This window comes from Pisolithus orientalis (genome assembly GCF_024613125.1).
Source record: "Pisolithus orientalis strain OTSU chromosome Unknown F5J12scaffold_5, whole genome shotgun sequence".
NCBI classification, from domain to species: Eukaryota; Fungi; Basidiomycota; class Agaricomycetes; order Boletales; family Pisolithaceae; genus Pisolithus; species Pisolithus orientalis.
In genome coordinates, this window is record NW_026260786.1 from 99,686 (window position 1) to 127,172 (window position 27,487).

The 27,487-nt window shown below is 49.1% G+C and overlaps 6 protein-coding genes across 6 annotated transcripts; 3 read left to right on the forward strand and 3 right to left on the reverse strand.

Annotated features, from left to right (window-relative positions):
* Positions 1 to 7: 7 nt before the first annotated feature.
* Positions 8 to 2,440, reverse strand: F5J12DRAFT_716175 (uncharacterized protein; the record flags this gene model as incomplete). Its single annotated transcript, XM_051740997.1, has 12 exons — positions 8 to 576; positions 619 to 807; positions 858 to 877; positions 933 to 987; positions 1,036 to 1,049; positions 1,108 to 1,181; positions 1,233 to 1,289; positions 1,327 to 1,368; positions 1,420 to 1,449; positions 1,497 to 1,831; positions 1,884 to 1,962; positions 2,030 to 2,440. The coding sequence occupies 12 exons, from the start codon at positions 2,438 to 2,440 to the stop codon at positions 8 to 10; spliced, it is 1,875 nt and encodes a 624-aa protein (XP_051602895.1).
* F5J12DRAFT_439159 (uncharacterized protein) lies at positions 2,368 to 5,176 on the forward strand. Its single transcript, XM_051739426.1, has 5 exons — positions 2,368 to 2,481; positions 2,533 to 2,711; positions 2,781 to 3,439; positions 3,494 to 3,833; positions 3,883 to 5,176. Exons 2-5 carry the CDS (start codon positions 2,663 to 2,665, stop codon positions 5,013 to 5,015), a joined length of 2,181 nt encoding a protein of 726 aa, XP_051602896.1. The 5' UTR covers positions 2,368 to 2,481; positions 2,533 to 2,662; the 3' UTR covers positions 5,016 to 5,176.
* F5J12DRAFT_808951 (uncharacterized protein) lies at positions 5,110 to 7,949 on the reverse strand. Its single transcript, XM_051744728.1, has 16 exons — positions 7,876 to 7,949; positions 7,738 to 7,814; positions 7,547 to 7,687; positions 7,483 to 7,496; positions 7,389 to 7,418; positions 7,125 to 7,336; positions 7,010 to 7,068; positions 6,857 to 6,959; positions 6,609 to 6,792; positions 6,384 to 6,550; positions 6,078 to 6,336; positions 5,962 to 6,023; positions 5,819 to 5,906; positions 5,692 to 5,771; positions 5,592 to 5,638; positions 5,110 to 5,541 (listed from the first exon to the last, which is right to left on the reverse strand). Exons 2-16 carry the CDS (start codon positions 7,791 to 7,793, stop codon positions 5,337 to 5,339), a joined length of 1,707 nt encoding a protein of 568 aa, XP_051602897.1. The 5' UTR covers positions 7,794 to 7,814; positions 7,876 to 7,949; the 3' UTR covers positions 5,110 to 5,336.
* Positions 7,950 to 8,040: 91 nt separating this feature from the next.
* On the forward strand, positions 8,041 to 9,274 carry F5J12DRAFT_715361 (Metallo-dependent phosphatase-like protein; the record flags this gene model as incomplete). Its single annotated transcript, XM_051740946.1, has 6 exons — positions 8,041 to 8,333; positions 8,381 to 8,462; positions 8,513 to 8,638; positions 8,704 to 8,758; positions 8,820 to 8,853; positions 8,902 to 9,274. 6 exons carry the CDS (start codon positions 8,041 to 8,043, stop codon positions 9,272 to 9,274), a joined length of 963 nt encoding a protein of 320 aa, XP_051602898.1.
* Positions 9,275 to 10,090: 816 nt separating this feature from the next.
* On the reverse strand, positions 10,091 to 12,724 carry F5J12DRAFT_889460 (uncharacterized protein; the record flags this gene model as incomplete). The annotated part of the gene is made up of 4 exons (XM_051747332.1): positions 10,091 to 10,174; positions 10,229 to 10,532; positions 10,584 to 11,673; positions 12,568 to 12,724. The coding sequence occupies 4 exons, from the start codon at positions 12,722 to 12,724 to the stop codon at positions 10,091 to 10,093; spliced, it is 1,635 nt and encodes a 544-aa protein (XP_051602899.1).
* An 11,086-nt stretch (positions 12,725 to 23,810) lies between these two features.
* Positions 23,811 to 26,857, forward strand: F5J12DRAFT_780452 (uncharacterized protein; the record flags this gene model as incomplete). The annotated part of the gene is made up of 12 exons (XM_051742475.1): positions 23,811 to 24,128; positions 24,317 to 24,478; positions 24,517 to 24,534; positions 24,590 to 24,826; positions 24,986 to 25,118; positions 25,156 to 25,321; positions 25,410 to 25,446; positions 25,604 to 25,954; positions 26,010 to 26,161; positions 26,206 to 26,383; positions 26,534 to 26,596; positions 26,651 to 26,857. 12 exons carry the CDS (start codon positions 23,811 to 23,813, stop codon positions 26,855 to 26,857), a joined length of 2,022 nt encoding a protein of 673 aa, XP_051602900.1.
* Positions 26,858 to 27,487: the final 630 nt, after the last annotated feature.

Below are 27,487 nucleotides of genomic sequence, written 5' to 3' on the forward strand. Positions count from 1 at the left end.
GATCCTCTCACTTCTTACCGAAGAATTTTGCAATACCTTGGGGCTCCACAGTCCGACCTCGTTTGGACGCTGGCCGCGATGATGAACTCGGCTTCTTTAGCGGAGAGCCGTTTTCCAAATCTTGTGCAAAATGAAAATCTTCGTGTTCCTGTCGCAATGTCGCTAAGGCGCGGGCCCGCTCGTCGTCACTCCAGTCAAGTTGGTCATCTCGAAGTGCAATACGGTTCTGACACCGGTCGCAGACAAATGACGTCCAAGATCGTTCCTGCTGCTCTGGGACGTCTTGGATGCTACTCTCAGCCCTCGTAGGGGATAATTCGTCGTCGTCGTCCCTAGGGCGCTTGAGAGGTTGATGGTGGACATCCCTGACCTTGAAGAAGCCATCAATGCTCTGTTGACCGGTTTCGGCGGCCTCGATGCCTGTGAACGCAAGCTGCACATTCGTGATATTGACTTTGGCGGCGCCACCCATAAGTTCTTTCCACAGTTTGTTTCCCGCAGATGCTATCACGTCGACGCTAACGTCTTTAGTAAACGGAAATGCTGCTTGCTTGGATTTTGACGTTTCGTATCCTGCTTCTCCTTAGCACGCAGCACACACCGGACCGGACGAAGTACCTTTTCGGGCATGGAGGACAATGGTTTTCGGCCACAGAGTGGGAACTTCCTCACGCGCGTCTTTCAGTCTTAGTGCTAGCTCCGCAGCCAGAACCCGGATCCAGTGCTGGCCATCAGCAAACGTCGTTATAGGCTTCGGGAGGTTCTTGGATGCTAGCATGCTCTTGAAGAGAGCCGACCTCTCTTTCACTAACGAGAATGTTAATACGGGAGCCGGATCCAGATGGAAATTCGTCGACCTTCGCCTCCGTCAATCCCGCTGCAGGATTTAGCAGTTTAATGACACAAAGCCAAGACAAGCTCACTATCCTCACCGCAGAAGTTCATAAACCCATACCGCGTTTTCACCAAATTTATTTTGCATCTCGTCTACCCATGGGAGTCAGTAAAGGGCTATGCAAGGACGGGACTACATACCCAAAGACACCGTCCTTGATAGCATGGCAACTTTGTTGAAAAGAACATTTGCTCTGGCGGAGATGTACTCACAGTAGATCACCAACTGTTGAAACATCATATTCTTTGACAAGGGCATCTCCAAGCTTTCCACCAAGGAATCGTATCTGGATGCCATCATCACAATCACTTACGGCATTGAACCCGACACCACATACCTTTTGGAACGGCATGGGTCGGAGGTATGACGGGATAGCATCATTTCGTAGTACGGTCTGTTCTAGTGTGAGCCCAGAAGCTATGGTGCGGTACACCAATTACCTGGCTGTTGGGCTTCTTGTAGGATGCACAGAGCTGCAGGCGGATGGCGATTCAGTGGTTTAATTCCACTTCGAAAGTACCCACCTTGGCAAGGAATTTATTGCGTGAAATACCCTAGCCCACGTTAATACGACAGCCTGCTTCGGGTTAATTTTACGAACCGCAGACATCGTATAACCCAGTTGCCTAAAGATTTCCTCTCGGAGCTTTGTGACGAGTTCCGCCCCTATCGACAATGCAACATCATGCCAGGTAGTAAAGTGGTCATCTTCATGGTTTGAGATCTCATCCTGAGGTTCGGACCCTTCACCCGGCGCAGTCAGAGGGACTAATTCACCAAGCTGATTCCAATCGATCGGCGGTGGAGGAGGTAGTGGGCTGTCGGCCCCGTCAGGTGCGTCGTCAGGGAACTTGGCGAGGTAAGGATATCTTTCAAGCAATTTCTCGCGAACTGGCCTCGTCAAGTCCAAGAAGGCCTCATCAATAGATGCCTTCTCTTTCCCACCCGTCAGCTATGGGTCGAAGGTGTAGCCAACAGAGACTCTCACCGATTTCGCCACTCGGAAGCGACTGCTTCATAATGTTGATAATCTTGCTGCTCTCACGCCGGTACAGATCAAGTGAGACCTTGCAGTAATAACCATGTGGTCATCATCAAACTTTACCTAGATGATGGCTGCGGGCGTGTACATACCTTGTGGGTCCGAGTATCGATGTCCTCCCAGTAGCCAGGCTCTCTTTCCCCCTCTTTGTACGTAGCTACGTGAACGGCAACAAGATTCGGACATTTCTTCTTTGCATCTTTCACTTTGTCCATTCTGGATATGCCATATTTACGAGCGGGATAGCTGACAGCGATGAGACTTTCCCATTGTTGCACCACGAGCGGGGCGCCGGCGTCAAGGCCCAATCTGACACGTTCGCAAGCCGCATAGAAAGCGTCGCTGTCACAGAGGGCAATGACGCGCAAAGGGTCCCGCACACCAAGGTTCTGAGAAAGAATGTGACGATAAGTTATGGTCGGTCGTAGGTCGTCGTAGTCCTCGTTTGTTATCTTCCCCTTTCCCTTCCATGCGGATGGTCGTGGCGGTGAGTTCTGAATCATGAGCAAGGCGCTAACCAGGAACTGAAGCGAATAAGTAGACTGTGAGTGTCTCCTGGCTGTCAGCCTGTCAGACTTGAGTAAATTGTCGACAGGGCCGAGTGTTCTTTGGAAAATTCGACAGAAGTGATTTGTCTGGCACTGTCAGGCATCTAACTGACCAGTGATAAAGCCAGTCTCACGCCAACCGTCTCAGCGATTCCCTCGACCTGTACATTATCCTTGATGCCGCCAGACGAGCATCGCCGCTCCATCCCAATCAGCTGTAGGTTTGGTGCGTACCATCTCAGTTTATATGGTTGCCGTCCATGAAGTCTAAGCCTGTCGTCGTTTGTGGGTCCAGTCCCATACGACCAGTGGCTGCTGACCCACGTTCAAAACGATTGGAACGTAAAACAAGTAAAGCACTGGATACTTTCTAAATGTAACCTCGTGCGGGCACCCGACGTCCCAACGCAACGTTCAGTGTCGCCCATCTTTTTTGCGTCGCCCTGTAGTCGAACCGGATACACTCTGGGGCGGTGTGACGAGGCCGAAGATGACCCAGAATACAACAGCATACAGCGTGACAAGGAGTCTCCTGGGCAAATTTCTCGTCCTAGCAACAAGCTTGGAAATAACCGCCTCGTCGATCAATATGTCCTTATAGCCTTCTCCACAGGCAGGGTACTCCAGAATGATGACACCATGTCTTCTTGCAACCTGCGGCCGTACGAGCTAGTGGAGATGCATCGGTCTGACATGGTCGTCCCATTGCATAGAAAGGTGGTATTGGAGTACGTGCAGCCTTATTTCCATGCTAGAGTCAGAGCTCTTCTTGCCGCCTGGAGTCCCAAAGCTGGTCGTTTCAAGCCCCCAGGGAAGACGACAGAACACGAGCTTGGTGTCCACGGCAAGAAGAGGGAGATTCCTATCACACTAAGATGGAAGCCAAAGTTGGAGTGGAAGGATCGATGGGTGGTCATCCACAAAGACATACTCTCTTTGTCTAAAGATGAATCGGTATATTCTTTCTGAATGTGAGGAGATCGTACGCTTACTCACTTGAAGCACCAGGGAGCTGCTCTTCGCCATCAGTTCTCGCTTCCTACGCTGAAGGCTCTCCGGGGTGCCGACTCGCTCCAGCGGACTTGCGCCATCGTCGGCGACCAGCGTGTTATTTGCCTGAAATTCCGGACGACTCGGTCCATTACTCTTCCAATGACAGCGCCTTCGACTACTAGCTCGGAAGGATGGAAAACCGACGCCAGCAGGGCCACTTCGGACCAAGTCTCCTCAGGGTCTGAAAAAGCAACTGGGAAACGCAGGTTTAGAAAACCTCGGCAACCGTATAACCCTGATGACATATGTCGTGGGGAAGGAGAATGGGTTGTTCTTGACATGCTTGATGATTATGGTGAGTAACCGTGCCCAGCTAGAAAATGTACTTAAGGCCCTGCACTCAGCATTTGCAAACATGCTACGCGTTTTGCATCGCTATGCCCCTAAACCCGTATCTTCGTCCTTCCTCCCTTCCTCAGCGCTAGGAAACTGCTGTCCCACAGTGCCGACGATGTCATCTCTAAATGGGCGTTCGAGCAAATCTATTCCATACCCTGAGTGGCGTGTTGACATTGCAGAAACTGCACGAAAGGCTAGCATAGAAGATATAACCAAACCCCTGTCGTGGGGCGTCAGAACCGAAATAGATTGCGCAAGTTTGCTTTCAGACAGCAGCGATTCCAAGCATCACGACAAATCCTGGCAGGATATGTATCACCAAATTGGCGTCATACCTGATTGTTATCGTACTGGATCTGAACCGATGGCTGAGTCGGTGTCAGATGAGGCCGACTCGGATTCGAATTCTGTGATGGATAGCGAACTAGAATGGGAAGGTTGGATGAACGACTTAAATCGCCAGACATGCGCTGTGTCGGAGAAGGTGCACTCCCCATCGAGCATTTCGTCATCTCTACCCTCCCTCCTATCGGAAACGTCATCCGCTCGCACAAGAGGGCGGAGTTGTCCAATAATATTGCCCAATCTTGGCGCTACACCTTCTTCTGTTCGGAGCTTCGACGAGCAGTCGTCCGGCCGCATGTCACAAAAAACTGACTCCAGCGAAGTCTTACGGGAAGCCGCAGACGCAGCACACACCCTTGGGGCGTTAAAGACCATCACAGTGCACACTGTTAGCCCTCGGGCACCCCCTTCCCCTCCTCGGCGTCGATCACTGACGGTCAGTCCTGACGGTTCTGCAAAACTAACTCAAAACTTTGGCCAATTCACCCGCGGACAGCCGTTAACTGTGTCATCGGCATATGGAGCGCGTGCCAGTTTACGCACCTTATCCGATGTTGGCTTGCTGAAAGACTCGGCGGGCACAACTATACGTCATGCTCGTTCTATATCCAGCCTGCGCTCGCCGTCCTCACCCTGTTGCCCGGATATTTCTGAAGGCCTAACTTGTACTCCCTTGACACCGCCGTCACCCAATACGCCGTCAAAACGTAAACATTCATTCTTGCGTGGTGCCGAGAAACTCATCAGGGGACTCGATTCCGCACTAGACATCAGGGATGTGAAGCCTGTATAGTATCTATTGGATTTATCTGTTACATTCGTCTTTCCATTCACTAATTGTAAGCTAACGCGCCATTCCTTTGGCTATGTACCTCTTTGTACAGTCATGAGTCGACGTCCCTTCCCTTCCCTTTCGTTTCCCATATACTCCCTACACACTTTGGCTGCTATTAGGCTGCCCAAGTCGTGGAATTACATATATTATCCTTGTTTCTGCTTTTACTCTCTTGCTGTTGCGAGGACAAATGCAGTACAATCTTGCAGAAGAGTAGTTAATGGACATTTTGATGTACAGCTAGATGATACTACAGATACAGAAGGGAATTACCCACGCTCATGCACCTTCAACTCGCACCTTTGACTCGACGCAGGAGATGTCAATGTCAAGGAGGTTCTGATGGTAGGTTTCGTGTGAACGTGAGAAGGTTGTGGGTCTCTGAAATACCCTTACCTTGCCCCCCCTGATTTCATCGGGTGACGGCATGAGTCCGAGTCGAAGGAGCTCAGATGCCTTGCTAACGACAGGGTCATTTTGCATGCTAGCAATCTTATGAGCAGAACTAAGCGTGGTACCTTTCGCCACGCTTACCTGGCAACGGCAACAACACGATTGCCTTTCACGTAGTACGCGATGAACTGCAACAGTCTCAAAACCACGTAGTTACGAAGAGTCGTGCAGAGAGCTTCACCTTCATCTCGCCAGGGTCGCCCTTGATGATGACATCCTCGTATCCCGCGCCCGTGCCACAGTAGCGAAGTTGTTGACCCTCTGTACCTAATCAGTAGTACATTTTCAACCCGTACGGTCTCACGCACGCGCGCTCCAGAATATAGGGATCTTGACAAAGGGTTGAGGTTTTCCGGAGATGGTCATACCCACCGCCCGACCTTGGTTACTAGCGACCTGTTGCATGGAAATTCAAAGTCCCATTCCAGAGCCAAACGACATTTAATCGTACATTCCAATGTTCAATTCTCCTACTCTCCCCTGTGCCGACTTGGGGATACCATGCGATATCACCTAAAAGAAATCAGATCATCATGATGTCTGAATTGAGTTAGGGGCAGCACAAACCGATGGCATACACATCCGTATGTCCAAGCACGCGAAGGTACTCGTCAACTTTGATGCCTCCGTCTTTCTCTAACGCAAAACCGCTTTGCTTCAGGAACTCGGTAGCAGGGGCAACCCCGACACCCATCACAACAAAGTCAGCGGGTATGATCTGGCCGTTGACTACAACACCAGATGCCTGAGACGGATTATTTTCCGACGCTACGATCTTGTCTACTTTGGTTCGCATGTGGAACTTGACACCTTGCGATTCGTGATACTGGTGAAGTAAGATGGCGTTTTCGCGGAGGAGAGGAAAATATCGACCTTTTTCAACCCATTTCCAACTTCTTTTCCCAACACGCTTTCAAAGGGAAATTCTTCCATACCAATAACGTCGATAGAAGCCAACTTCCGTTTTGCTACTGCAACAACCAGCTCCATGCTAATGAAAGAACTGCCAATAACGACCATGCGTTTCCCTTCTTGAGCGTCTGTGAGCAGACAGGTGAACAGGGCGTTGGTGGTGAAGTATACATAATCGAGACTTGCCAGCATCTACCTTCTTCGCGTCTTCTATTCCACGGAAAGTGTAGACATTTTCCAAGCCGCCGCCCTCGATAAGTAAGCGACGCGGTGTTCCACCCGTAGCCAGAATCAACTTGTCGTAAGGAACTGACTCCTTTCCACCTTCAAATATGACTTGTTTCGTGGATGTGTCCACTGATGTCACAGTCTGAACGAAGATACAATTGGGCAACTCAGACGAGACGAGACGATCAACACAATGAAGGACCCACCACTCCAAGGCGGAGCGTCGTGCCGTATCTGATTTTCAGGTCGGACGCGCTCCGCCACTCGATCTTGGCTGGGTTAGTGATCAAAGCCTTGCTGAGCTTTGTCCTAAAGTCATCACTTAGCAAAAGGGTGAATAGTGTAGGATTGCAACCTACCTGTCGATAGGAGCATACATCTCCTTAGACAGTACAGTAATACTTCCCGAGTAGCCGTGCTTTCAAAGTTACGTTGGAAAGAATGCACGTACACAAATCACAAACACGAAATTACCTCTCTCAAGCTTTCGATAGCATGAAAGGCGCCCGCACCACCACCGATAATGACGACGCCTTTACAAGCAGGCACAGCACCAGCAGAGAGTAGCTTAGGTGGTCGGGACGCATTGGCCTTAAGGGTACGAGTGACGTCAGCAGTGACAAGGACTTTTCCATCGGCGATGTGAGTCTTGAAAGAATAAAGAGCAGAAGGAGCAGGGGCATCCTCTGAGTTTGTTTAATAAGAAAACCTATATTATCCACTGATGTAGTGCCTTACCAATATCGCCAGTGCAAATGTTAAAACAAGCTATTTGGACGATGAGCCAATGGAAGTGAAACAAACAAGACAGTCGTCTTTGGACAATAATTACCTCCATGCCATGGACTGTCGGTTCATGAGCCGGAAAAGTCTTGCATCCACATGTGACAACGCACCAAACCACACGACCATCCGCGGCGAGGACACCTTTTACTAACGGTGCGCCATAATGGGTACAGAATGCACTGGTGGCGTGCACAGCGTCACCAAGGCGATATACCACCACCTTTCCTTCGTTTTCAAAAGACACTTCTTTCCTGTATATGTGGTAAGCCGTAATAATGAGAGAAATACAGGTAGATTGCACATTTGGCCATCTTTGAGATCGGAGAAGTTACAGACTGCAACGGTCTTGACGGACATAGATGTGGAATAGCGACGAATCTGGGGAATAGTGATAGATACCTGCTGATGGTCTGAGGGAGGCGACAGCTCATAAACCGACCTTGAAGAAGGGGAACTTCACCACTGGTAGTAGTGGCCAGCAGCTGACGTTTCCCCAATCGACGTCATTATCACTCCAAACCCGCTGATTGGTTGGTGAGCTGACCAAATTTGGGCAGTCATCAAAGCTGTTGCGTCACCACAGAAGCACCAAATTACCGCCGACATGGCCTCGTTGATATCGCTGTTCTCAAGACCATCTCGACTGCCATTCAACAAGGAATCTTTCAATACAAGGAATGCTACCGTCCACACAGCGTACGACCCACAACACCCCCCTCCGCACCCTGGTCCTCAGTGGACGCGCTTCGTCTGTCTGAGTGACACTCACTCGGAAACGTTTCAGGTCCCGCCGGGCGATGTATTATTGCACTCGGGAGACCTGAGTAAGCTTGGCACTTACGACCAGTTGAAGATTACCGTGGACTGGCTACGTAGCCTCCCCCACCCTGTGAAAATGTTCGTCCTTGATACAGTACGCCAAGGTGAAGTCTGACCATTTCAAGCATTATAGCGGGGAATCATGACCTTCCTCTTCACGAATCGTGGTACGAAACACAGTATTACGTCTTTCACAGGAAAAAAGAGGTGGGACCGTTGTTCAAACGGAATACCCAGCGTCTCGTGTAACTATCAAGCAGATATCTTCGCACATAAGGAAGCTAGTCGACAATGAAAATAACGGCATAGTGTACCTCCAGGATCAGAAATACACGTTCCAATCCAAAGATGGTGGAAGAGAATGGTCTGTCTACGGGTCTCCAGTCAGTTGACCAAATTGAGTGAGACAACCTGGTCTCACCGCTACACTCCGCTGTTTTATCTTTAGTGGCAGCCGTGGTTCGGTGGATGGGCATTCAACTATACACCCGAGGAAGCTCAAGGTGCGCTTCCGGATCTATCATTGCGCCCAGCTGTGCAGCCATGAACCTGAGCTTTACATAGCACGTGTGGCACCCATACCAGAAGTCGATATCTTGTAGGTATCTTTCTGTGCCGGCGCTTTAACTCATACCACTTTGCCCAGGTTGACACACGGCCCTCCCCACACAATATTGGACACAATTCTGACTAATGAACACGTTGGGTGCCCAGAGCTGCTGGCACATCTATCCAATATGCAGAAACCTCCTTTGATTCACTGTTTCGGACACATACACGAAGCTCACGGAGCAACTGTCCATGTATGGGACATCAACGACCAAGCCACAGAGGCAAATCAGTTCGCGACAGAAGATCGGTCTAACCCCGGGGATACTCAATCCAGTGAGACCATTATGGTCAATGCGGCGAATCAACCAATTGGACCAAAGGCATTTGTTCGTGGCGTTCGTATTCCCTGTGGAGGTCCTGGCTTCCAACCGGTGATTATCGACATGCTGGATTCAGCTCAACGCTGAGAACCTAGACTTGTGGTTGGTCCAGTCGTTTATGTTGTGGGATATTCGCTAAGCGTGTACGCAGAGGACTGGAACTAGGATGTTCATCATCGTGCAATCGTTACTTGTTCATCTCACTTCGTATCAAGATTCAATATCACGTATACGCCTCACATTAACACCCTTCTCTTCAAGCACTAACGGAACTTAGAAGGGTATTGGTTCATGCCTAGAGAAGTAGTAAAGGATGGCGGGAAAAACATACAGCTCTGCCTTCATACTGTCGTGTGTGAGGGGCTTCACCAGCGAGAAGTATCGCAACCGCGTTGAAAATGGCAAAGTCACTACCAATTCAGAACGGACCATTATTTCCCTTGATGGTGTTCGAACCACCGAAGGCTAGACGGACGTGCTCCACTGCCATCAGTGACTACGCTTTGCCTCGGGTGCATTGAAACGCACTGTCTATGAGGAGAAGCTAGGAGGGATCGAATGCCAGCATGTTTTGCATTTGCATTAATGGCATGTATTGGCAACATTCATTTAGTATGAGTAAAGGAGGTCGTGTGGGCGATGAGGTTCGAACTGATTGTGGAGGAATTCTGTGTTATTGCGACATACGACAGTGAAATCACGGTACGCGTCTGACAAGAGCTACGAATACATATGATGATGACAGTACATGAGGTATGGGGGTATGGTGCGCGTGCAAGGAAAACAACTCAATGATGGGGTGGGAGTGCTTAATGCTAAGGCTAAAGTCTACGTCATGGCTCATGGCATGAGGCTTGATCTTGAAATGCACATGCAAAATCTCCTTGAAGGAGTTCCAAAAGTCTAAGGGGTCGGCAAAAGGTCCAAGAAAATGAACAATCCTAACATTTCGAACCTCAGAGGAGGCTTATCGTGCAACTCCAATCTCTGGACTATCACGGACTTCAGTTTGAACTGCATAGATTGGGAAATAAATCTTACCTGGGAAGTGGTCGTACTGACCATCCTGCCATTCTCATTGTAAAACTTTTCGCAGTCCAAACAGAAACAATCTGGTGTTGCATTGGCGAGGGTATCCTCTGGTCTGTCGGGGGCCAGTGTTCGAAAGGAAGCCTCATTATGGGAGAAATTCCTCAAATAGGTTATGGGTGTAGTGATATTATCAGGAAGTGGAGTCGTAAGGTTGGACAACAAGTCTCGTGGTGGTATCAAGGTGATCATTCGGGGTAGGCAACGCTCTCGGAGAGCGGGATATTGATGCAAGAAGTCGGGCACAACCAGGAGTCTCACCGAATGTCGCAGAAGCGGAATGGCTCGTTCTCGTTGTCATTCGTACGAGTCAGTGATGGCGACTATGTCTTCCACATCGACCGGGATCAAAGGTGCTCGCAATGGGGATACACCCGCGGGACCACTTCGAAACCGAACGTTCCCATGTATCGATCTCTTGCTCCATCTTTTGCTCGCGGGTTCATAGGCAGCGTCTTCGTGTTTCATTGTCACGGTCCGCACCGCACAATTCAGCGCCACCGGGGGCGAAAATGGGTAACTGGGTAAATACACAGACGCGACAGCCGGGTCACAAAGTTGCTCGGGAATTTCAGAGGAAGACTTCGACAGCGAAACAGAATCCATGGCCTCCATGAGAGGAGACAACCGACTAATCCCGAGCGGTCCGTACAAAAAGGGATGAGGTGGGTCTCCAGGTAGTCTGTTTATCAACCTGATGGAACTGCGGGGAGAATCTGGACCCTCTAGCGTCTCTTGGTCGATATCATCGGTATGGTTATCGTTGTTGCTACTGGTATTCGTGGTAGGCAGACTATCTCCTAAGTCATAGAGCAATCGAGGGACCAAATGGACGGTCTTCCGCATGCCTTCTCCATCATAGGTGAACGTTCGCGGAGGTCGCAGTAGTGATGGCACTGTCAGACCACTTTCGCGGTCTCTGACCGAACCTAAGTGCGACGCTGAACCTACGGCCCGAGAACTTGAGCTTGTTATTTCGCTGAGACCCGAACGCGTTTCGGGGGATCGGCGAACTCTTGTTTTCCTAGTACTGCGCATCTGGTAGGAAAACGTCGAGAGCCGTGCGCACGCCTGATTATCAACCCTCGAATGAATGCGTGTTTCCCAACTTGGAGACCCGAAGCAACCAATGATGAGGCCTGGGTGAGGATCGCGTTCTCTTGCTGATCGGCGGGACGGCGACGCTGGAGACAGAGACTCGGAGTCACGGTCGGCCCACGGGTGCCCGTGTATTGTCTTGATGCGGCGGTATTTCATGTACATGACCTTTACGGTGAAACACACAAAGAGAGCGACGGAGATAGAGAGAAGGACGATCAGAGGTGAAGTGTAGGTCTGATCATCTTCGATACCGCGAGGGGCGATGGGACCTGCAATCGCGCCGAGCCCATTAAAAGCTGTGAGGGACCAGAGCATCCAACGACAGCTTGTGGATTTAGCAGTACAACCAGTGCGGAGTTCAAGTGTGATGGTTGTACCAAAGTTGCTTGCTCGTCTACGACACGGGGGGGAGTGCAATCATGAAGACGCGGTTATGTAGATGACAAAACTATGCGGATGATGAAGGCTACAACAACGATTGAAAATACAAAAAAAATGGAGATGCCGAAGACTGCGATGATCATTGAAAATACAAAGGAATATGTCGAGACTGTTGGATGGCTTGGGAATAAGGGAGAATCAATGCGATGAAGTGGGTACATGCTGTGCAGGATTGGGGGTGAGCCAATGCCGAAGTTATGCAGAAGCAAAACACGGTGTGACTATCTTTATAAACGGAGGCAAAAAAATGATTGCTGCAATTACAGCGACCAGACCAATGACTCCTACAACCACCCAAGTAACTGCCTGTGGGCCACCAGTGCAGCCATAGATGATGGTGGATGTAACAAAAAGGATAAAGCTAATCACTTGGAATGAGTCTTCATGAATTTATAATGATGGTTCAGAGGGTACTCACCTAAGTACAAGACCTAACCTTGGCAATGCTGAGATTAGTCACACCACTATCTTGGTGCAGTGTGGCTGAAAAACATGTTCATATTTCATGTTAGTATTGATGATGAATCAAATCTTACCTCAGGGAGAACATACCCCAATGCAGCAATGCAAACACTGAAGAACAATGCTGCAACACTGCTCCACAGTACAGGTTCAACAATAGGTCAGTTTGGGACATGTGCAAAGCACAAGATGCTAATGAAGGTGAGGTTTGCTCTGAGCAAACCACACACCTGGATATCACATAAGCCAACAATGAGGGGATATCTGCATAGCACCACTCACCATACCTACATACACTCCACTGAAGCCCCTCAGGGCACTGTTGGCCTTGGGCTGCACATTCAGTTCTGCCTGCCCACCATCATTGGGTTGCACATCAGGTTCCAGCTGTGTGCTGCCTTGCATACTGCTGAGGATTCCAAGGAGGGATAACAGTCGTGCCATGGTATAATGTTAGATTTGGCAAGTTGCTCGTAGCCTTCGTTCACTAATTGATGCTACTTTTCCTTACCATGGGAAACACTTCCCGTTTACAGGTCTACAAGACCACTGTACTTAGTTGTTTCGAGCGCTGACAATACAGCGCAGTAATTTTTGGTTTATTGTCTCCAAATGTTTCATATGTATAATTAACGGTACAAGCACTCGCACTATGACCGTGCTTGTAGTTTCAATACTGGGTTCAACACCTGTGTCTCACCCTTTTGTTTCGTATAGCGTATTTAACTCGTTACTGTAGTAACACCACCTCAGACGTTTGCTGCTCGCACACTTGACTGAGGTGGGTATAGTGTCTTGTTCCCATGTTCGTGTACTTCGTGCTCATGTTGTTACCTTAGATCTTGCTATAGGTAATGCAAATATAGACATTTGCCACTCGTGCACTCAACTGAGATCTCGTTATAGATTTCTGTGAAGTTATGAGCCCTGAGCTTTAATAGCCTATATGACATCTCACCATTGTTTTCAATATTCTCACTGCCAACCAACCCTCGTCCCCCCCCACAAATGACTACTGCCATCCCTGTCACCACCGACACGCTCCCGGGCAATGTCCCGAAACTTGACATCAAAGGCATGAACTGGGTGATCTTCTCCCTTCGCTTCCAGACTGCCATCGAAGCTAAGGAATTGTGGTCCCATTTTGATGGCACCTCTCCTTGCCCTGTCAGCATGACCTCCACTGATCAGGATGGATTTGTAACCATAGTCCCTCCCGATGCTGACAAACTCACTAAGTGGCAAAAAAGCGAAAATATGGCGAAACACTTACTTACCCAATGGATCCCTGATTCCACTGCACTCCGGGTGCATAGCCTTAACAGCATCACAGCTATGTGGAATGAAATCATTTGTGAATACATGGAGAAGGGTGCTTATGCACAGACCGACCTTCGCACAAAGTTTCTAAACTTGCAGTGCCCTGTTGACAGTGACATCTGCCAGTTCTTGGACAATCTGCATATGAAGAGAGATGAGTTAGCTGCTGTTGGCGTACAGATCGAAGAAAAGGATTACTGCTCGACCATCATCCAATCACTGCCTAAGTACCTCGCCAGCTTCACATCTGGACAGCTAGCAACCACACACCTGTACAGCCTGACACAAACTATTGACCCCAACATTCTCATCTCCTTGATCATCGAAGAGTCTGAGTGCAGAAGTCGCAAAGAGACTCAGCACATGCGATCCAAAGCCAAGAATCGTGATGGCAATGAAGCCATGTCATTGACCCCTGGAAATTCTTTCGGAAGGGGGAGAGGAAATGGAAGAAATGGTAGTCGAGGGGGTAGCTCCAGAGGGCACGCTCACCAGTGAGGCCCCTGCTGGAACTGTGGGTCGAGGGAACACTACAAATCTCAATGTCCTGATCTTGACAAAACAAAGAAAGAAAGCTTACCTGCTGCCACCAAGGGATCTGTGCATGCTGTAACGCTCGATTCTGATGAAGAGGGCACCTTCTCGGTGCATGCCCTGGATGAACTCAACGATGAGGGTTCGCTCCCTGACTTGCTGAGTGTATCATCAGACGACAATGACATTGATCGACGCTGCTTCATCACCACCAACGAAGACTGGTTCAGCGAGATGGGGGATGTGGATGACGAGCACTCACCCCATGGTGATGCTTCAAATCATGTCGAGCCCACTAACACCTCCCCAGAGTTTGTGAACCTCATAAATGACAGCCCCATCAGTATGCCTGTCATTGAACTCTACAATTCCGGATCCACTCAACACATCTCCCCTTACAAGGAGAAGTTCGAGACATTGGTGACAATACCACCCAAGTCATTCTTGGCTGCCAACAAACAACTCTTCGACACTACGGCTATGGGGGAGTTAGTCATAGAGGTGCTGAATGGGTATGATGTAACTAAACTGTGACTCACCGAAGTACTATACTCACCCAAGGTTGGATACACCCTCGTGTCCATTGGCCACCTTGACCAGCTAGGCTACTCTGTCACCTTTGCTGAAGGTACCTGTACCATCAGGAACCCTGCTGATGATGTTGTTGGTCGCATCCCTAAGTCTAAAGCTGGGCTCTATCACATCATCCACAATGATGATCGTGACAGTGCAAACACAGCAGCTGAATCAATAACTGTGATGGAACTTCACTGTAGGATGGGACACATTTCTCTGTCTGTTGCTCATTGCCTAGCTGAAAAGGGACTTGTATCAGGTTTGAAGTTCGACTTGTCGAAAGACGAGCCGACCTTCTGTGAAGCCTGTGTATACGTGAAGGCAACCAGGAAGCCTGTCATGAAGGAATGCATCGGAGAACGAGCTCACAAGTTTGCTGAAGAAGTACATAGCAACATCTGGGGACCCACACCCGTAGAAACTCTTGGTGGACATCATTACTACATTTCCTTCACCAACGATAAGACATGACTCACCTATATTCATCTCCTTCGCCAGAAGAGTGAAGCCTTCACAGCCTACAAAGATTTCAAGGCCTGGTGTCACACCCAGCATAATGCTCACATGAAGACCCTCCATTCTGATCAGGGTGGCGAGTACCTCAGAAAAGAATTTGTGATGTACCTCAAGGTGGCTGGAATGAAACAGAAGCTCACTGTACACGATACCCCACAGCACAATGGAGTTGCTGAGCATCTCAATCGCACCTTGCTTGAAAAAGTCCATGCCATGCTGCACGAGAGCGGCTTGCCTCGCACTCTATGGGGTGAAGTGGTGTGCCATGCCATCTGGTTAAAGAACAGGACTCCCACCAGAGCGCTTGACAGTGGGACACCCCTCGAAGCTGCGACCAGGAAGAAACCAGACCTCAGTCGAGCCCACATGTGGGGCTCGAGCGTCTGGGTATGAATCAAGGGTGGAACCAAACTTGGAGGGCGTGTTGCAGAGGGCTGATGGGTTGGGATCAATGATAACAGCCCCAATGGCTGTCGTGTGTACTGGCCTGAAAAGAAGTCAGTTACCGTCGAAAGGAATGTATATTGGAATCCCTCCTCAGCTGAGTTGTTACCTCGCGAGGGGGAGGAAGAAGACAGCTACTTACCGCAGACCCTTCAGTCACCTGTAGGCCTGAAAGTGGGTCATCCGACATGTGCATTTTGTCCTAAAAGTGGGACTAACCGATGTCAGCCGATGGTGCCCAAAGGTGGGTAGGCCAGTGTGTGGAAGTGGGGTCAGCCGACCTGTTTGGAGGATGGTCCCACTGCCTAGAAGTGGGTTTGGCCGACCTGTTTGGAGGGTGGTCCCAGTCCCTGGAAGTGGGGTCGGCCGACCTGTTTGGAGGGTGCACCCACCTCCTGGAAGTGGGGTCAGCCAACCTGGCTGGAGGGCAGACCCAGTGCCTGAAAGTGGGGTCGGCTGACCTGGCTGGAGGTGGGGTTGGCCGACCTGTTTGGAGGATGGTCCCACTGCCTAGAAGTGGGTTTGGCCGACCTGGCTGGAGGTTGGACCCAGTGCCTGAAAGTGGGGTCAGCTGACCTGGCTGGAGGGCAGACCCAGTGCCTGAAAGTGGGGTCAGCCGACCTGGCTGGAGGATGGTCCCACTGCCTGAAGGTGGGGTCAGCCAACCTGGCTGGAGGTTGGACCCAGTGCCTGGAAGTGGGGTTGGCCAACCTAGCTGGAGGGCAGACCCAGTGCCTGAAAGTGGGGTCAGCTGACCTAGCTGGAGGTTGGACCCAATGCCTGAAAGTGGGGTTGGCCAACCTGGCTGGAGGTTGGACCCAGTGCCTGAAAGTGGGGTCAGCTGACCTGGCTGGAGGGCAGACCCACTGCCTGAAAGTGGGTTTGGCTGACCTGGCTGGAGGGCAGACCCACTGCCTGGAAGTGGGGTTGGCTGACCTGGCTGGAGGGTAGACCCACTGCCTGAAAGTGGGGTTGGCTGACCTGTTTGGAGGATGGACCCACCTCCTGGAAGTGGGGTAGGCTGACCTGTTTGGAGGGTAGACCCACTGCCTGGAAGTGGGGTAGGCTGACCTGTTTGGAGGGTAGACCCACTGCCTGGAAGTGGGGTCAGCCAACCTGTTTGGAGGATGCACCCACCTCCTGCAAGTGGAGTTGGCTGACCTCACTGGGAGATGCACATACCCATACCAATAAGAGGTTCAATTTTGGTACCTTCAGCTTTCTGTGAAAACTTGTATGAGGGCATTGCAAGATAGCATGGCAATGTACAGAGTAAGCCCCCTCCACATTACTTGCTTTTTGGCCTTTCAGCAGGTCTCCCTTCACCACTAGGCACCTTTTGGTTGTGCCTGCCAGTAGCCAGTACCACATCAGCATTCATCACTAAGTGTTGTGGAACCCCCCCCCCCCCCCCTTTGTCCCTAGGAGCAACCAATCTTGACAGTCTCTTTCCATGTCTCCATGCTTCATGTTTGATCCTAATCTAACATTCTGCACTTAGTTGTCTATCTGCTTGTTTTCTTTTAAAGTCTCTTATCAGGTTAGAACTGATCCTCTCACCCAAGGGGGGTATAAAGCTCTAGGGATCTGCTGATGTTCACTGACAAGTACCAATGCAGTACCAAGGGTGGGACATTACAGCTGAGATGTTATGAAGTTGATCAAATGGTACTGAACACAAAGTGGACCTGCTCTGTAGTTGACATGTTATGTAGCAGTGTTCTTGTACAAGTCCTGACAGAAGGCTGAAAAAGAAGACCTATAGAGGTATTACAGTTTTTATTCAAACTGAGGTATCTACCACATGAGTTACCAACATATGTATGTACTACCAACAAGCAATGCAGGCTACAATGTAGGTATGCACAGCCAATACAAAGATCCCAAGTGCCAGTAATCCAAAGACTGACAGGTATGGTCCAGTATGGTAAAGGTTAGACCCAATGGATTGGACATGAGCTTAGACCAATGGATTGATTACCTTGGTCTTGGGTCCCAAGTCTTTGGCCTATGCCATACCCATTTGCCTACTACTTACACACAACCTCACCCCCACCCCATGTGGTATGGATCCCTTAGATTTCACTCTTATCTGACCCTCAGGTTTACCCTTTGACTCAATCACTGGGGTGGTGGGATTTCTACTTTGCCCAGTGCATGTCCTTTGCTAGGGTTAGGGTTAGGGTTACACAACTTCAAAAAATCAAGCAGCATGGGAGCAATTCATGTTACACAGCCTAGCAACTACAAGGATTGACCAACCAAATACACAGCCAAGGAAATACAGGAATGACCAACCAAATACACAGCCCAGAAAATACAGGATTGAGCAAATACACAGCCAAGAAAAATACAGGACTAAGTTACAGAGCAAATGTTCCAAGTGGAACTGAGACCTCAGGCATCCTGGAGGGGCCCCTCCCCAGAAAGACACTGAGATCTCTAGAGAAAATAAGGTATTTAAAAGACTAGTACAAAGATAATACAGATATCAGTCAGAAGCTGGCCTGCACTGGCAGGCACAGACTATAAATCCCCCAGAACCCACAAAGCTGGCCTGCATTAGCAGGCACAGACTAAGCCCCCAGGTCCCACAATGAAAAAGTCCTAAGCTGGCCTGCACTAGCAGGTACAGACTATGTAACCCCCCAGAACCCCAGCTGGCCTGCAAAAGCAGGCACAGACTAAACCCCCAGAACCCACAGGAAGATAGTATCAGTAACCTACACACCCATAGTGTGCTGGCCAGGCACACAGTGGGCTGCAGGACAACAACAGGATACTACAAGACATACCTTAAACCCGTGCAGCTGCAGTCTACATAGGTGAAGTCCAGCATCAAGGGAGTGGTAAGAGGAACATGGGAGAGAGAAAGATGAAGAGTGGTGTGTTGAAGTGCATCTTTTATAAAATTTTCTGTTTGCTGCTGTTTGGTCATCAGCCACTGGTCGCAGCATGTGCAGTGAAGCATGTCACATGACATGCTGATGGCACACTGCACAGCACAACATTACTTTTATGTAATCACAAAAGCGGACCAGTAGTTAATTGGTAATGAAAACACAGCTACAATGATGTCATGTCAAATTTGTAATGAAACCCTGCCACAACTAATTACATAAGCATACTGATAATAATACCATCAGGGGCCATTGTGAAGCTGAATACAGCTGTGCATATGTCAACACAGCCACATCAATGAGAAATTCAAACTCTGCTTTGAGGGTGGGATAGTGATGGTAAGGGGTACACAGCCACAATGATGTCATGACAAAATTAGATTGAAACTCTGCCCCAAGTGATTACATAAGCATACTGATATTAATACCATCAGGGGCCATTTGTTGGGCTGAATACAGCTGTGTACATAATAAACACAGCCACATCAATGAGAAATTCAAACTCCACTTCGAGGGTGGGATAGTGATGGTAAGGGGTACACAGCCACAATGATGTCATGACAGAATCAGATTGAAACTCCGCTACATCTAATTAGGTAAGCATATTGATATTTAATACCATCAGGGGCCATTTGTTGGGCTGAATACAGCTGTGTACATAATAAACACAGTCACATCAATGAGAAATTCAAACTCCACTTTGATGGTGGGAAAGTGATGGCATGGGGTACACAGCCACAATGATGTCATGACAACATCATGTCAGACCCCACTTCCAGGAGGTGGGTCTGCCCTCCAGCCAGGTCAGCCGACCCCACTTCCAGGAGGTGGGTCTGCCCTCCAGCCAGGTTGGCCAACCCCACTTTCAGGCAGGGGGTCCACCCTCCAGCCAGGTCAGCCGACCCCACTTTCAGGCAGTGGGTCCACCCTCCAGCCAGGTCAGCCGACCCCACTTTCAGGCAGTGGGTCTGCCCTCCAGCCAGGTCGGCCAACCCCACCTTCACAGTCCGGCCTACCCACCCCTAGGGACCACCGGCCAATGTCAGTTAGTCCCAGTTTCAGGACAAAATGTACACATCGGTGTCACACACCAAAGGTGTTTGGTGAGGTGGACATGGATGTAGCTGATGAATGGAGGTGAAGACCATATCCCTCATGTGAAGAAGGACAGCCAGCAATGTCGGCAGTCATCCCTTGCACAAGAACAGGTTGTCAATGCCAAAGAAAAGGGAGGAGGCAAGTTAAGCACCAATAAAGTTCTTAAGCGCCCGTGTATGGCATTCCAGTTTTCGATGTATCTCCACCAATTCTGCAGACACCGAAACCATTCCCACACTCGCTTGTAGTGCCCAGCCACGCAATCCTACCTTCCAAGATTGGAAAGGATTTGTGCACTCCACACATTTCTACAGCACTCCCTCCAAAAGATGCTCATTTTGCTAATTCTTCTGATATGGCTGCCTCCACATCAGTCATTTCACTTGTCCCCTTTGCTAGGGACCATGGCTACATATATCTACCAGGAGTTCCTACCAGCTTCCGTCCTGAAGCATCCTGGTACATCCCACCCTCATCTGCCCCCTCTCAGCCCATCCAGCTTGGACAGCATGTTCTTTTTGTCAGTATGACCTCCAGGAGGACATTCTTTGGTCACCTCAGGTCTGTCATTTGCTTGGAAAGGTCTTATGTGGTCGTTTCAGTCTCTCCAGTCCAAGAAGCATATGGATCCTTCCTCCCTGCCCCCTGCAACGTCTTCATACCAGTCTCGTCCATCATTCTTCCAAAATTGTGACAGCTACAGTATAATCTACTGTTCTCCACTCTCCCTGATTGCATCCATGACAAGTATGATGCACATCTTGCCTCCTTGTTGCAAGATACAGCAGAAGACGCTCCCCCTTCATCCTCTCTTCCAACAGAGCCTCATTCATGAAGTTTTTATTTGCTTCACTGAGAGGATGGTTTGGGGGGGAAAGTTGCAATCCCCTATGCTCCTGTCACCCCACAGACCCCCAAGGCTTGACCCCTGTTGACATCTGACTCACCCTGTCCACTTTTGGATGTACTATATCGGCATCAGATCAGTGCTGCCTCTCTGTCATCCCACTTTGGCCTAGAAGTGATCTCTTCAAGATGTGACATGCACAGCCTCCCCCTGATGTGATTCCAGTGCACTTTCCCAGTTCCTGACATTACTTGACTCATACTGTGACATTCTGACTGTCTTTGACTCACCTATTGCAAATACTTACCAATCTTTTGACTTTGCTTACTGATTCTTCGCTTTTTGGCTTACTTATCCTTACCAATGCTTACCAATGCTTTCCAAGATGATTACCCATCGCTTACATTCCTTACTCATCAGTTACCAATTGCTTACCAAGTGTTTACACCTTGTTTTCCATAGGCAATGCCCCTGTACTGTATATAAGTCACTGTACTTAGGTAGCAAAAAAAGACATCAGAGAGCCCCTCTTGCTTGCAATTTATCATCTCTCAGTAAATCATTCATCAGCTTCGATAGTTGAGACTTTATTAAGGGTCTAGCTATCATCTACTTCACTTATTATCATCTATCATCCATATACTTTGCTCCAAGCCCTCCCTGAGCTCAGTACAGCTCAGGACATCGAATTAAGTCACCATCCATCCTTCTGTAGGCTGACAGCAGTCTACTCTATCACTTTCTATCACAGTCTTGCTCCCTCTTTGTCAGGAGCACCCCCAACCCTCAGCACTCATCTTTGAGTGTTGTAGCTTGCAGAAACCCTCCCAAAAAAAACAGGTTCTACCATCTAGGTACTGCATAGGCACACCACCACTCGCTTTTGTTGTCTTTTGTGTTGGTTTTGGTTGGTTTTCACCACTGAATCACACTTTGACTCACATCAGATGACCCACTTTTAGGCTTACAAGTGACTGAATCATGTGCTTACCGAACACAATGCTAACACCTCCAGCTCCTGTCCCAAAGACAAAAGAAATTCCAATGCCTCCACACATCGCCCCAGCTCATCCTGCGCCCCCATCACCTCCAGCTGAACCACCCATCATGAAACGAATTCAAAAGCCTAGCCAACGACTTGCTGATATCCTCGCCAGTAAAGGCAGTACAAACAGTTGCAGTATACCTAATATACCAAAAGGAGTCCAGCTCCCCACTACAGTTGAAGACGAAGCTGACCCCACCAGACTTGAGGGGGAGGACAGAGCCACAGCTTTGCTCGCATCCATCATAGATGATCCTGACGACGCCCTTTGCAATATTGACCTCGCTATGGCCATGAATGAAGTCACCACTGAGTCTGAAGCCCTTGAGCCTACCTCACTGGCTGAGGCTCGTCGTCAGCCAGATTGGCTGCAGTGGGAGGCTGGGATAAGAGAAGAGTTAGCAACATTACACACAGCAGGTGCTTGGGAACTCATTGATGCACCTCGTGGTGCCAACATAGTTGGATCCAAATGGGTGTTCCATGTGAAGAAAGACGCTGCTGGAAATGTGGTATGGTACAAAGCCTGACTCATCGCTCAAGGCTTCTCTCAAGTCAAAGGCATCGATTATTTCGATACCTTCGCCCCAGTCGCAATGCTTGCGTCCATTTGAACTGTCCTTGCCATGGCAGTGCGATCAAACCTGGAACTCCATCAGATTGATATCAAAGGCGCATACCTGAACAGTACACTTACCAATGATGAAGTAATCCACATGCAACAGCCCCCAGGCTTTGAATCCACCGATCACCCCAATAAAGTCTGTCACCTCTGAAAGACATTGTATGGTTTGAAGCAGAGCAGCCATCGCTGGTACCAAAGATTAGTGGAGATCCTTGTCGATGAGCTGGGCCTTACCCAGTGCTCGGTCAACCAGGCCATCTATTTCAGACGATGCACCACTGGTGAGCTTGTCATCGTTGTCGTCCATGTTGATGATTGCACCATCACCACAATGTCCCTAAATGAGATAGAGGAGCTTAAGCACAGCGTCAGGAAATACATTGAGATTACCGACCTTGGGGAACTTCACTGGCTGCTGGGCATTGAAGTTACCAGAAATAGAGATGAACGTACCATCTCCCTGTGCCAATGCCCCTACATCGAGTCCATCATATGACGCTTCTGCTTCGACAAGCTCAAGCCCATGTCGAACCCGATGGAACCCAGCACCAGACTGCATTCTGGGCAGTCACCATCAACTGGTGCTGAATTTGCTATGATGTGCCACGTACCCTATCAAGAAGCTGTAGGATCGCTCATGTACGCCTCCCTTGCCACTCATCCTGACATCTCATATGCCATAACAACTGTCTCACATTTCTCAGGCAACCCTGGAATCGCTCATTGGGAAGCTGTAAAGAGAATTTATCGATACCTTCTCAGGATGAAGGACTTGCAATTCACGTATGGGAGATCACCAAGTGCATTAACTGGGTATGCAGATGCAGATGGCAGTATGGTGGAAGACTGCAGAGCAGTCTCAGGGTATGCTTTTCTAATAGATGGCAGAGCAGTGTTGTGGTCTTCTAAAAGACAGGAAATTGTCTCGCTCTCAACGACTGAGAGCGAGTATGTGGCAGCCACACACATGGCCAAGGAGGCCTTGTGGCTTCAGTCGCTCATCAGAGAGCTTTTTCAGCCATTTGTTGAGCCGACCACGTTGTTTTCCGATAATCAATCAGCCATCATGCTCACTAAAGACCATCAGTATCACGCATGCACCAAACACATCGATATCCATTTTCACTTCATTCGCTGGGTCATAGAAAATGGCAAAATTTGCCTCATATATTGCCCGACTGCAGACATGATCACCGATACACTAACAAAGGCACTACCGTCTCCAAAGGTGAAACATTTCGCAGTTGAACTCGGCCTATGCCCGACTTGAGGGGGAGTGTTAGATTTGGCAAGTCGCTCGTAGCCTTTGTTCACTAATTGATGCTACTTTTCCTTACCATGGGAAACACTTCCCATTTACGGGTCTACAAGACCACTATACTTCGTTGTTTCGAGCACTGACAATACAGCGCAGTAATTTTTGGTTTATTGTCTCCAAATGTTTCATATGTATAATTAACAGTACAAGCACTCGCGCTATGACCGTGCTTGTAGTTTCAATATATAATGGTCCATAGATTTGTAAAAAAAAGAGCATACAGGATGAAGAAACAAGAGAAGAGAGAAATGAACCAAGTGTCTCATATTCAACAAGTTGGTTCCATGGTCACATGTCACTTATCACCATGCATCACGCCGACACCACTAAGCCTGATACCCCTATTCCACTACCGAAAACGGAGAGCAATATCACAATGGTTCTCCTCGAATCACCTACTAACCCTCTTCTCAAGATTGTAGATATTGCGACCATCACAAAGGAGGTGAAGGAACAGGTTCCGGCCACACTTGTGGTGGTAGATAATACAATGATGAGTCCATTTCCACAAAGGCCATTCGAACATGGCGCAGACATTATGTACGACAGCGCAACAGAGTATCTCAGCGGTCACCACGATCTCATGGCTGGTATCATTACCTGTAACAGGGATGACGTTGCAAAAGTAAGTTTTATTCCCCAGCATGGTTAATTTGCTGGACGTGTATCCCCTCAGCAAATAGCGTTTATTATTAACGCTACTGGCAATGGACTCACACCTTTTGACTCCTTCCTTCTCCTGCGTGGATCCAAAAAACACTAGCCATTCGTTTAAACCAGCAATCTTCCACTTCCATGCTCGTCGCTCGCTAGCTCCATTTACTCGGCTTCCCCACATTTTATCCCGGTCTACCTGATCATCCCAACAGAGAAATACATGAACGCATCTCCAATGGTTACGGCACTGTCCTCAGCTTTGCAACTGGAAGCAAAGATGTCAGCAAGCGCGTCGTTGCTGCAACCGGATTGTGGTCTGTCAGCATCAGTTTCGGGTGTGTGAATTCCCTCATTAGCATGCCCTGCGCTATGTTGTGAGTCCGGGTTGGCTTCGTGATTCCTTTCTGTTAACTCAGCTTTGAATCCTAGGCACGCCTCTATACCACTGCTATTCGTGCTGCACGGGGGCTTCCAGAAGATTTAATCCACCTTTGCGTTGGCATTGAAGACTTAGCAGATCTCCTCGACGACCTAAAACGTGCCCTGATCGACGCAGGAGCTATCCGAAGAACAGCTACCGGCCTTGAGCGTGTACAGACGTCCATCAGAGAGGCTGTCCAGAAACTGGCAGAAAAGGAGGCAGCGAAGGACGAGATTCCGCTGCATGTGAAGCAGTAGGTAGTATCTGTCCCTGGCAGGGTTATCCTGTTCGGAGAACATGCAGTTGTTTATGGAGTCATAAGTTCCCGCATTTATGCTTTTCAGCTCCTGTAGAGATCACTGTCCTTTTTTCAGCCTGCCCTAGTAGCCTCGTTGTCCCTGCAGTGTTATGCTATTTGTACCCTGAGAGCAGACGATACCCTTGGCGTTCACTTCCTTGATATTGACATCGGTCAGCCTGATGGCTTCAAATATGAATGGGACTTGTCAGAATTACCCTGGGATGCCATTCCTTCTTGTAAGTCAGGATCGTTATATGACATTTCGATTAACAGTGGTCGCAGAATCTTCACAAGGAGAGGGAGAGGTTGCATTAAATCACCAATTTCTTGACACAATAACATCCCAAGTTCTTGCTGACATATCGAACGCACATGCATGCCAGGCAAGCCTGGAATTTTTGTATTTGTATATGGTTCTTGTGGCCCACTCAGGTCAAAGGTGTGCACTTTTTCTTTGAACATGGCTCCGAGTCGGTTGGGCTGGGCTTAATGTAGAAGTCCATGATTGCTAATCATCTATATGGCAGGCCTGCACTTACTCTCACAGCCCGAGCCACACTTTCTGTAGGCGCTGAGCTTGGGTCCTCAGCATCCTTTTCTGTTTGCACTTCTACATCTCTCTTGTTAGTATTCGGACGTATCCGTGTCCCTTCGCAATCCTTGCCAGCCTTTCCCAGTACCCCCCCCCCTGTCATCGTGCTCTTCTGTGCCAACTTCCTAGCTTCCAGATACCCTTGCGTGGTGCACAAACAGATACACGTTCCTTTTGGAAAAGATCCTGCATGGGACACCAAGCAGCGTGGATAACTCGGTCGCGGTATTTGGTGGCAGCCTTCAATACACAAAGGGTCAAGGCAGAGGACTAGAAGCTATTGATGGATTCAAAGCTTTACGATTCTTGCTAAGAGACACACGTGCCCCTCGGAATACACGCTCACTTGTCGCTGGTGTTGCTGAGCGTCTGGCCAAGGGTCCTAACGGAGTGAGTGGAATCCTCGAGCAAATTAGGGAAGTTGTTGGGTGTGCCAGGCGTACCCTTGGCGAGAAGGGGGATGGAACTGCGGTGCTTGCCGTGAGACCGTGTTTCGGCAATTACCTTCATGAGTGCTACTAACGGGTTCATTTAGGGTCTCATCGACGAAAATCATGCACACTTGGTCGATCTTGGTGTCTCACATCCCAGCCTGGAGGACGTGCGAGATGTAACTAGGACATATGGGCTTGCCACAAAGTTGACTGGTGCAGGAGGTGGCGGGTGTGGTTATGCTTGTGCCGGATGGTGAGTTCCTCATGTCAGTTCCCACTGAAAATGCGGCTTGATAGGCATTCAGACTTCTCCCAATCCTCTCTCTCATCAGTAATAACCACCCGTCAAGGGAAGGATATGTCCCATACGTTGCCCAAGCCGGAGGTCCTGGTCTCGGAGTCCTCGTTTCCCAGGGCTGGTTTGTACTTCCCACAACTCCTCCCAAACTACCCACCTCCGGCGTTAAGAGCAGTGGTGAGTTTTCCTTGTTCTCCTCCATCCTCCATTACCTATGACGCATCACATGTAGTGTGGATCCCTACTTTGAGTGCTACAATGCACTCTGAACACACTTCCAGTGCCGAGTGCTGAATGCCTGACGCGTAGGGGTAAACTAATACGCAGGCTTACACAATGAACACTAACATGCCCCTTTCGCCTCCCTACCTTCCTCCCTCATACTTCCCAGTAAGCGGGCGGTGACCATTTCGCTAATACAACTTTTTCATATCATTCCATCAGGTCTGGACTCGTCCCGTCCCCTCCTTGCTCTTCATCACGACTTATATCCTCTCCTTTCTGCCACGTTCTGTTGCTATTACGCTTGCCTGGGACGTGCTAGGGGTCGCACATGGTGAAACGTTTGTTGAGGCTCAAGATCACGAGCTTTATGCGAAACGGGCTAAAGAGAGGGGCGAGATGCGTCCCGTTTCATCACGTTGCGCGTAATGAGGGATGGTCCCCCATTGGGAAGTGTTGTTCGTTTGTTCATCATGCGTCTAACGCCCTAGATGGGTATTGGAAAACTGCCATACATTTTCATTTTTAGTCTCAACTCTCAAAAATGACATGGCACCTGACCGCTCTCCATGATGCATTTTTTCAGTTTGCATATCCGGTGCTTTCGAATTCGAGCCGGACGTATTTTAGCAGTGTATCATAACTATACTTCTGTATTTTGGACTCTCGAAGATGAAATCACACCTGACCGCCCCACGCAATGCTCCAGCTGCATGTTAATTGCGGTACATTCGAATCTTTGAGTGCAATGTATTTTGGCAATGTGCCAAGTGAGTATCTCCGCTCTCAAAAGATGAAACCACAACTTGATAGCCCCAGTATAACACCATAAACTTCTGTGTTCTCGACTCTCGAAGATGAAGTCATACTTGACCGCCCTAGCACAATGCCACATACTTCTGTATTCTCGACTCTCGAAAATGAAGTCATTTAGGCCGCTCTGGCGCAATGGCTTAAGTGAGCCTCCATATTTTCGACTCTCGAAGATGAAATCACACTTTACTGCTTCGGTGCAGCGCTATAAGTTCCGATATGCTTGACTTTCGAAACGGTTAGTCG

Bases quoted from the DNA above. Each gene is read 5' to 3' on its own strand.
- F5J12DRAFT_439159 (XM_051739426.1), top strand. From the start codon at position 2,663: ATGCCGCCAGACGAGCATCGCCGCTCCATCCCAATCAGCTGTAGGTTT. The intron at 3,440-3,493 runs GTATATTCTTTC...TTGAAGCACCAG, and splicing joins CTTTGTCTAAAGATGAATCG to GGAGCTGCTCTTCGCCATCA. The intron at 3,834-3,882 runs GTGAGTAACCGT...CCCTGCACTCAG, and splicing joins TGACATGCTTGATGATTATG to CATTTGCAAACATGCTACGC.
- F5J12DRAFT_808951 (XM_051744728.1), bottom strand. From the start codon at position 7,793: ATGTCCGTCAAGACCGTTGCAGTCTGTAACTTCTCCGATCTCAAAGAT. The intron at 6,551-6,608 runs GCAAGTCTCGAT...GTCTGCTCACAG, and splicing joins CGCGAAGAAGGTAGATGCTG to ACGCTCAAGAAGGGAAACGC. The intron at 5,639-5,691 runs GTGAAGCTCTCT...AGACTGTTGCAG, and splicing joins GCGACCCTGGCGAGATGAAG to TTCATCGCGTACTACGTGAA.